Source organism: Chenopodium album, chromosome 10 (genome assembly GCF_948465745.1).
Source record: "Chenopodium album chromosome 10, dcCheAlbu1.1, whole genome shotgun sequence".
In the NCBI taxonomy this organism is placed as follows: Eukaryota; Viridiplantae; Streptophyta; class Magnoliopsida; order Caryophyllales; family Amaranthaceae; genus Chenopodium; species Chenopodium album.
Genome location: NC_137843.1, coordinates 23,967,234 through 23,977,249, shown reverse-complemented (window position 1 = coordinate 23,977,249; position 10,016 = coordinate 23,967,234). Strand labels below are relative to the sequence as shown.

General features: G+C 36.2%; 1 protein-coding gene across 1 annotated transcript; it reads right to left on the bottom strand.

Moving 5' to 3' along the window:
* Positions 1–317: 317 nt before the first annotated feature.
* On the bottom strand, positions 318–9,046 carry LOC145565075 (uncharacterized). Its single transcript, XM_081625180.1, has 3 exons — positions 8,675–9,046; positions 8,536–8,582; positions 318–1,035 (listed from the first exon to the last, which is right to left on the bottom strand). The coding sequence occupies exons 1-3, from the start codon at positions 9,044–9,046 to the stop codon at positions 318–320; spliced, it is 1,137 nt and encodes a 378-aa protein (XP_081481306.1).
* Between the last annotated feature and the right edge of the window lie 970 nt (positions 9,047–10,016).

Below are 10,016 nucleotides of genomic sequence, written 5' to 3'. Positions count from 1 at the left end.
TTTATTAATTTCCCTAATTTTGCATTCTATTTTTTCTGTATCAACAAGATTAAAAGAAGAGATAATACATGCTTATAAGACATATATAAATGATGTGATTTGATTAAATTCAAAGTATCAGAGAGATACCAAAAGTAATTCATCATATTGAAGCTTACATCATTGCAGAATGTGTTACCAAAAACATCAAAATGTGATATAGCAATGAGACCATTAACTAAGTTTGTCCAAAAACACATCATTAACTAAGCTTGTCCAAAAAAAACCATCAACTAAAACATGATTGTAGCATATTACAACTAAGGATTAGGCTGGAACTAAGGAGCGGGTTGGGATGTAGACACACCAGTCTTATTCCTCTTTGCTCTTGGGGATCTTCTTAATGGTTGTGAAGAAGATGCAGTTGCAGGATCTGGTTGACTGTGAGATACTCCTTGTCTCTTAGGGGCTTGTTTTTTCTTTAGTTCTACTGTTGTTGCATCCAAACCAACCTTCTCTTTGCCTGTCATTCCACCTTGACATGTTTGTGCATTGTGGCCAAAGGTTTGGCATTTGCTGCACCTGACAGTTTTAAATCTTTTCCCCTTAGCTTGCTCACCCTCTTCCCTCCTTCTGTTTCTTGCAAGTCTACTTATTCCTCTCTTCATCTTCGGTGGGGCTATCTCAAGATACTGACTTTGTGGCCATTGCACCACATCAGGTATTGCCTTGATGGTGTTGCCATAAATTAGTTTGTACTTGCTGATTGAGTACCAGTCAGTGACATACTTATGAGGGTCATCATTTGAGTGTAAGATGGCCCTCATGGCATGCTTACATGGCAAGCCAGTCAACTTCCATGCATTACAAACACAAGTCCCTGCCCTCAGATTTACAGGTAGGACTGATCTCCCATCCAACACCTTATATTCACCTTCCCGACTTACCAAGCACTTGCATGATCTTGATTCTTGGCTAATGACTTGGAGTCTTTTGATTATGTTTGGACATATATCACCTCTCCATTTTTCACATGCCTCTCTTCTAATAGCCATCCTGACCATGGTGAGTGTAGACACCAAATTGTGTCTCCCCAAAACCAAACCCAGTGATGAATACCTTTCACGTCGAACCATAATCGAATGAGGTGAAAGTGTGAAAAGTCAAGTGTTGCGGTTAGTTTTTATTAAAATCCTTCTTTCTGTTTTCGAAAACCCACTCTATTTTATAAAAACGTCCATTTCAGTTTATTTTGGTCCATGATAAGGGTCCAATAATGGTGTAATTGGATGGGGCTTTAAAAGACCTTTCCAACGATATATTATAAGCCCAATTCCGATGAATAATGAGGAAGTTATGACCAAAATACTAAACTGGGCCCAAACCGGATTTTACCTACGACCCAATGATCATGAGGAGGGTCCAAAGGTTTAATCCTATTCCTAAACTAATTAGGATTGATTAGAATCTTCTATAAGTTTCTAAAATATCTTAATTATCCTTTTTTGAAAAGATAAGATCATGGAATTTGATTTGAATATAAACTTTCCTTCTTTAAAACTTTCCTAATTCTATTCGGATTTAAAGATGTTCAAAGATAGTCAGATATTATTTTCGTGTCTCATATTTTTTATCCAAATTTTATATGGTTGGATAGATCTTGAAATTATCTTTCCAATGATATATTATAATAATAAATCCGAGTTATAACGAAAAAGATATTAAAGATATACAAAACTCTATCCAAAACTGACACCCTTTCACTATTTCGTCCATATCTTTTTATCTATAAAAGATTTTAATCTGATTCGAATTGCATTAGAAATTAGATTTCAAGAGCTTTCCAACGACATATTATATGACTTATTTGAATTCTAGATCAAAAGATATGATAAAAACAAAATCCGCAAAAACTATCTCTGTCGCCAAACGACAGGCTTGTCGCCTCGCGACAGACTCTGTCGCCTGGCGACAAGGTCGGTTTGTTAGCGACAGAGTGGAGTTTTATTTCTTATCAAATTCTATGTTTTTCCGGACTTTTTCCTTATAAATAGGGTCCGAACCTCTGTTTTTAATCATCAATTCTCATCAACTTTTATCAATTATCATCAACTCTTAATCAACTTTCATGATCTCTCATCAACTCTCATCCTTAATTCTCTCTATTCTCTCTCTAAGCAATATATGCTTTCTTTCTCTCCCTATTTCTAAACCAACCTTTCTACATACAATATTCCGCATTCACAAGACTTAGAGTCTCTTAGCCAAGTTCGAAGTTGCCTTCTCCCTAGACGTGCAAGGTTGATAATTTCTGAGGGTTTGGTCCAAATCTAGTCTAAACTTTATTTAAATTGATTTTAATTTAATTCTTTAATTATTCTTTATTGATTTTCATTGAAGTTTACTAACTTGTGTATTTTGTTATTAGAAAGAGGTACGAGGCTTCAAAGTATGTAATCTTATTACTCTCTTTCAATGTAGAAAGCATGCTTATTATTGTTTTATGATTCCTAGTATCATGTTAGGATGTTATTTTATGCTTTCTAGTATCATGTTTAGGGTGCCTTTAATCTTTTCTAATATCATGTTATCATGTTAGTACCATGTTAGGTTTAAAGCTTTGATCTTTATTGTTTAGTGACATGCTAAGGTTTGTTATTAATCTTGTTAGTATCATGCCTAGGATCTTGCTATTATATTTAAGCTTTATTATGCCTTATCATGCTATTATCGTTATTGTTATTGATTTATTATTATGTTGCTTGATATTGATTATATTTATTGTTATTGCTTGATCACACCTTTTATGATTGTTAAAGGGAATTTGTACTTGAAATCACGCTTAATAAGATAATTATTAATTTGGTTTAGGCTAATGTGATTTTAATTCAAGTGATCGCCGATAATAGTCTTATTTGTGCATTAATATTCAACCAACATAGATTAAACAGGGTAGGTTTAATATAATGTTTGTATGTTATTCGAAAAGCGCGCATGAATACGAGCAGAACAAAGTAGAGGCCTATTTTATAGGGCGGGTCCTTTCTTTTGTAGATTGGATTCGTACCCTCATCCCCGGACCCTATTTGGTTCAATACCTTATGGAGTAGTTGATGGTCCTTTTGGATTGTCTTTTGGGTTTACAAGTTCCTAAAACTTGTTGGCGACTCTTTTTGCTCTTTTTCTTTCCCTTTGGAACGCCACCGTACTTTAGTGTATGATCACAGTGGGGTTCAAGTTTGGGGTTATCGTAATGCTTGAAATATTCCCTACAGTTTTGTTTTTTCTTTATTTGATGTAATGATTTCTGAATTTAATAATATGTCTTCTTCCCCGTATTCTTCTTGTTCTTCTTTATCTAAAGATGACGAGCATTGCTTAACTAATGATGAAAATGATAAAGAAATAATTAAAGCAATGGAAACACTTGAAAATAAGACTCCAACAACGCACCAACAACCAAACAACGCCGACTGTAAAAAAAAAATTCGCCGAATTAAGCACAAGGTATACCAATGATTTAAGGCACCCCTTGTAGCCATATCATATCTCTCACCCTTTAAATATATAATCCTTTTCTTGATAAACCACTTTGAGCCTCGTCTAACGATAGACCTTTCTTTTTCAACCCACATCTACTAACCTTGGGATGGGATGGTGTGTAACTTATGCAAGTTCCAAATATGAAAGCTTGAGTGATTTCAAAAGAGTAAAATAAAAATAAGCAAAAATGAATAAAAGTGTACAAAAGGGCAAGTGTTCCAATGTCTTGGATATAAAAATATCTTTGATAAGAACATGTCTCAGATTGCGTCTCTTATCGAGTGCTCGGTACCGTGCCTGAGAAACATGAATGCCAAGTGAGTGGTAGACCGCATGATCGAGATTGCCCACACTTATAAAAAAAAAAGAGAGAGAGCTCAAAAAAATGAGAAACCTCAAGCATAAAAATAAAAAAGATTCAAAAGCATGGTTGCACACCTTGGGGACTTATTCCCTTTCTTTCTTTAACCTTTAGCCTAACCACATTACAACCCTTAAAAGACCTTTTTGAGGTATACACACACTTGTGCGAGGTTCGGCTAGAGCTACGTTTGGCCTGATTCCTAACGGATACGTAGGCAACCCAGACAGGGTGCGGCCACTTTAATCTTTTCAAATTCTGTATCCCCGAAATAAAAACGCATGTCTGCAAAGTCTCAAAACTGGCGCCAGACGATAGCCTCTGTCGCCAGGCGACAGAGCCCAATCGTCAGCGACAGTAAATCAGATAGCAGCGCCAGCTTTCTGCGAGTGTCTAGACCAGTTTCGCATATTCTGGAAATTTATTCGACTTCCGTACTCGAATTCATTCTCCGAAAAATAAATGTTGTAATTGTTTTCATTGCTTTAATTGAAAGTTAATTAAAATAAAAGCTGGAATTTTATTAATTAATAAAGAAAGTACATTATTGATAAAATAAAAGCTGAAAAAATTAACTAAAACAAATTAACTTTGTCTAATAAATCAAAGGAAAAACAATGCTCTAATCTTTTTTCTCTTTCTTGATTCTTTTCCAATTTGTGTCTTCATTTTCTTCCTCTTGATCCATAACCTTTGCTAGGAGACAACCATTAGAAGACCTACACTCTATCTTAGTATAGATGGTTTCTCCCTCCGCTAGAACTCCATGTTTCTTTTCTACCCAAGCTTCCTTCTTTGTAGAGTCAACTTTTCTTTTTCCTTGATTTTTCTTAGAACTTTTCTTTCCTGGCATAATAGGAGTTTTGAATTCAATCCTTTCCCCTAGACGTTCTTTAGCAGGGACCTTTTTGTCACCTAGACGATCCTTCACATTGGTCTTCTCAATTTTGACTTGAGATTTTTGAAATCTTCCATCAAGCCATTGTTTCACCTTATTTGACAAACAAGGTGGCTCCTTATGGGTAATCACCTCCCATAAGGGCCTACCCCTCCAGTATCCATCAAAACGCTCAATCTCTTGTGACACAGGAAATTCATAAGGACGACGGAGATCTCCGGTAGGAATAGTTTGTGCAAGACCATATTGTCTCATAACTCTACAAGGAAAATAAAAGGTTAATCTAGACAAGCTCGGGAGACGACAATATGCTTGGTTACTACAACCAACCATTGCCTCAATCTTCCACCAAGGAACAATCCAGTTTATGGTAAAGTCACCGGCAGCAAACACCTTGCTCCACTCACGGCGACCTATTTTCAAAAATCGTTTCTTTCGCCGGACTATGCAATTTGGAACATATGTGTGTATATCGTCAGGAGGATTAATAAGCTTTAACCTCTCCATGAGCCATATCTGTAAAATATGTATTTAATTAGTATTACAGTGAAAAATAATATTCTTTAATTCTTGAAAAATTAAAAATAGCATTATTTTATACCTGTAATAAAATTGGAGAACCTCGAAAAGGTGCTCTTGGATTCTTTCTTAATTCATCCAACCATAGCATAGTCTCTCCAACAATTAGCGGCATTGGATTTCTCCCAGATTCAACTTGTTCTATAACAGATATAATCATTGATTGGCCTTCATTATCCTTACCACTAACTAAGAATAATTGGTTAAACAAGCAATAAAGAAAAGCCCTTCTCTTATAGACACGGAAATCGGGATTGGGATTATCATAAAAATAATGTGCAAATTCCGTCAAATCAACTATATTACCATGCACTATATGTTTTAAAGCCGTACCCCTCAAATCAAAAAAGCGTCCAAAATCTTTATAATAATATTCATTAATTCTAGGCATTACCGCAAGACCTGTGGAATAATAACCTATAATAGCTCCAAATTCTTCCGGTAAAGGACATATTTCATCATGGAAAAATCTAAAGCAGTGAGTATCAATATCCCAATAGTCTATGGCAGAATAAATAAAATCAATGTCAAGACTCATCCCCTTGATTCCAAACATACCCCCCATATGACAAATATCTAATGCTTTTTTATCTTTAGCAGTTAACTGACGACACCATTCATCCATGTATCCACAAAACGTTCTTTTAGCTAAAGGCATGATTTCTAGTTAATTAGCTAATTCATAAACTGGTTAAATTATGCAGTAAACGGATGATTCGGGGGCTATTTATAACTTTTTTTTCATAGCAGACTTCAAATCCTGTAGGAAACAGGAAAGCACGTCTGTCGCCAGGCGACGAAATTGTCGCGTGGCGACAAAGGCTGTCGCATGGCGACAAGATGAATTACGCGGCACCGGTTTATCTCTTTGCAGCGACACCTATTACGCGTAGGTAACCGTGTTTTTACGTACTTGGTTTCGACTTTGACTTGACTCACTGTTCTATTCCTATTCATACACCCTTATTATCATTATTATTATTATTATCACTATTATTATTATTATTATTATTATCATATATCATATTAAGCTTAATTAATTTTAGGCTTATCATATTTTCTTCCTTCATTTTTCTTTTTTTCATTTCTTTTTTGGGGGAGAGAGTCGGTACCCTCCACTAATATTAAAAATGACGGAAATTTTGCGCAAAAATTACACTTTCTCACACACTTACATGCACAACACATTTGTTATAAAATAATAAATCAGGCAAATAAATGTTAATAAATAATAAAGTGCATATATATACAAGTGCCTAGTACATGAGTCATATGAATAAGATAGACAAAGTCCTACAAAAGTCAAAAATAAATAAACACAGGTACAACTATGGCGCCGGAGGTCGCAAGTCGCGAGGGATGCCGAATGTATCGAAAAATGTCCTACTCTGCAGAGTGCGTGGCCTCTCCTTATGGTTTTGTGGGTCTAGTTTAGTAATTTGGGTTCCTTGGTACGCCAGTTAGCCCCTTTAAGCAAATTGACATGATTTAGTCAGCTTGATTGCAATGCACTGAGTGATCGACTTGATGAAAGATCGTCTCACTTAGCATAAAGCGCCTAAGTATTGGCTCATAATAAGGCACCGAAATATTGGTTCAACAGAGGCACCGAAATATTGGTTCAATAGATGCACCAAAGTAATGGTTTACAAAGACAAAAGCACCGAAGTACTAGCACAAATATACAAAAGCGATGATAACAATATATTAAGGGTCAATAGGTAAAATGATTCTTTGGCGATGTCCCAACATAGAGAGGAGTTGTCTAGTGGCGAAGCACGGCCGTGGCGAGGTAGTGTCACAAATAGTGGAGATGGCGAAGCAAGGTCAACTTCGACGGTCCCTCAAGGTAAAGAAGAGATTGTCTATAGCGGCGACGTACTGCCGTGGCGACGTACGGCCACAACCTAGAAGATGACGACATACAGTTATTTTCGACGATGTTCCCGAAATACTATGGAGGATTGTCACCAAGAATATTGAAGACGACGACATATGGTTATCTTCAACGATGGCGTTCACGAGGCACTGTGGGTGTTGTCACAAACAACAAATGAAGCAACAGCAAAACGGTTACGTTCAGAGACGTGTGCTCGACGGTGCAAGATACGCGTTTCTTACCTCTTTTATCTGTTTTAACTAATGATTGTTTTACAGGTATCGGCGTTATAAGAATGATTTGGGATCGCAGAACGTTTTGAATCATTCTCCGTCCCTATCGATACTTTGACTTTCGTTTTCGAAACTTAAGTTTCTCTAAACTCAGTGAAAGTGGGGGCTTCTGTAGACACCAAATTGTGTCTCCCCAAAACCAAACCCAGTGATGAATATCTTTCACGTCGAACCATAATCGAATGAGGTGAAAGTGTGAAAAGTCAAGTGTTGCGGTTAGTTTTTATTAAAATCCTTCTTTCTGTTTTCGAAAACCCACTCTATTTTATAAAAACGTCCATTTCAGTTTATTTTGGTCCATGATAAGGGTCCAATAATAGTTTAATTGGATGGGGCTTTAAAAGACCTTTCCAACGATATATTATAAGCCCAATTCCGATGAATAATGAGGAAGTTATGGCCAAAATACTAAACTGGGCCCAAACTGGATTTTACCTACGACCTAATGATCATGAGGAGGGTCCAAAGGTTTAATCCTATTCCTAAACTAATTAGGATTGATTAGAATCTTCTATAAGTTTCTAAAATATCTTAATTATCCTTTTTTGAAAAGATAAGATCATGGAATTTGATTTGAATATAAACTTTCCTTCTTTAAAACTTTCCTAATTCTATTCGGATTTAAAGATGTTCAAAGATAGTCAGATATTATTTTCGTGTCTCATATTTTTTATCCAAATTTTATATGGTTGGATAGATCTTGAAATTATCTTTCCAATGATATATTATAATAATAAATCTGAGTTATAACGAAAAAGATATTAAAGATATACGAAACTCTATCCAAAACTGACACCCTTTCACTATTTCGTCCATATCTTTTTATCTATAAAAGATTTTAATCTGATTCGAATTTCATTAGAAAGTAGATTTCAATAGATTTCCAACGACATATTATATGACTTATTTGGACTTCTAGATCAAAAGATATGATAAAAACAAAATCCGCAAAAACTGTCTCTGTCGCCAAACGACAGGCTTGTCGCCTCGCCGAAATAAGTACCTCCTTCCTACTTTAGGCCACAAGTCTTGAATTGCAGCCTCAATACCCTTCCAAGAACATACAGAAGTTATAAGTTAGTTTACAATAGTATATATGAAATAAATGGATAAAATGAACACTAATGCTAGAAAATCATTACCTTCTGCCTATCAGAGATTATACACCATTCATCCCCTCTTCCACTATCTTTTAAAGCATTCTTCAAATGCCATAAAAAGAACTTCCATGTCTCAGCATCCTCTCCTTCCACAATTTCCCAAGCAATTGGAAAGATTTCATTATTACCATCCATAGCCACTGCTGACAGTAGCACTCCACCATAATGACCTTTGAGATGAGCTCCATCCACCCCTATGAGACTTCTGCAGCTAGCTTTGAGCCCATCTAATGAAGCTTTGAAGGCAATGAATACACTACTAAATGCTAGAGGCCTTTCAGGATGGTTTGTATCATTCCATGCACAAAATGCCAAACTCCCTGGGTTTAACTCTTTGATCACATCACAATACATAGGCAGATCTTTGTATGACACATCATGCCTGCCATGGATCTCCTCCAATGCTTGTGTTCTGACTCAGTATGAGCCATATTGATCCCATATGTTTGGAATAGTAGATCATTTAGTGACTTTGCAGGGATGTCATTGTTTGCTCTAATGTCATCTAACAAGACTCTCTTTGCCCATTTGCAATTCACCATGGAATTTCTGAGCTCAACTCCCTAGCAAGTGTGTTCTGAATTCTCAATGAACTTAATAGCCCATGTTGTACCATCTGGTAGAAGAGAGGCATGTAATCTCCAATTGCAGCTCATATCTAAGCATGAAACTGAGTACCTGAAGTTGCTTACATAGTCAACAATGATAGCAAATCCACATTGTATGCAATAGTCCCTCACAACATCTCTCATATGTTTCTTATCTGTGAACAACTGCCATGGCTTCAAAACAATTTTACCAAAACCCTCATCCTTATACACTTCACCATTTTTGTATAATTTTGCAAAATAATTATCCTGCTCATTTTCACACTCAAATTGAGGTTCCTCAAATGTATCAAAACCATCCTCAATCAAAGGACCATACTCATCTCCTAACATCTTATATTCTGTATCCACACTCTCTTTAGTGTCTTCATTATCATACTCAGTTGGGCTGTACCCTTCATCATCAACATCATCATCTTCCACACTCAATGTATGGTCACCATCATCCCTAAGGCTAATGGACAAACTCCTTCTAGTACTACCTACCCTAGAAGATTGATTATGCTCACAGCCACTTACACTACTGCTAGTAACAACTCCATGTCTCTTAGCAGTAGTCCTAGGAATTCTCCTCTTATAAAAGAGTGATGCTCTATAAGACTCACCAGACTCTCTTTCATGTGAATTTTTACTACTCCTAGCAAACTCTCCTATGTTTTTAATAGGTTGTAACAGTGATTGGGTTGATGGGTGAGGGGGTTGTGTTTGTTGTGTAT

Bases quoted from the DNA above. Each gene is read 5' to 3' on its own strand.
- LOC145565075 (XM_081625180.1), bottom strand. From the start codon at position 9,046: ATGTATTGTGATGTGATCAAAGAGTTAAACCCAGGGAGTTTGGCATTT. The intron at 8,583-8,674 runs GTAATGATTTTC...TGTTCTTGGAAG, and splicing joins TAATCTCTGATAGGCAGAAG to GGTATTGAGGCTGCAATTCA. The intron at 1,036-8,535 runs GTACTTATTTCG...CACCATGGTCAG, and splicing joins TGGCCTAAAGTAGGAAGGAG to GATGGCTATTAGAAGAGAGG.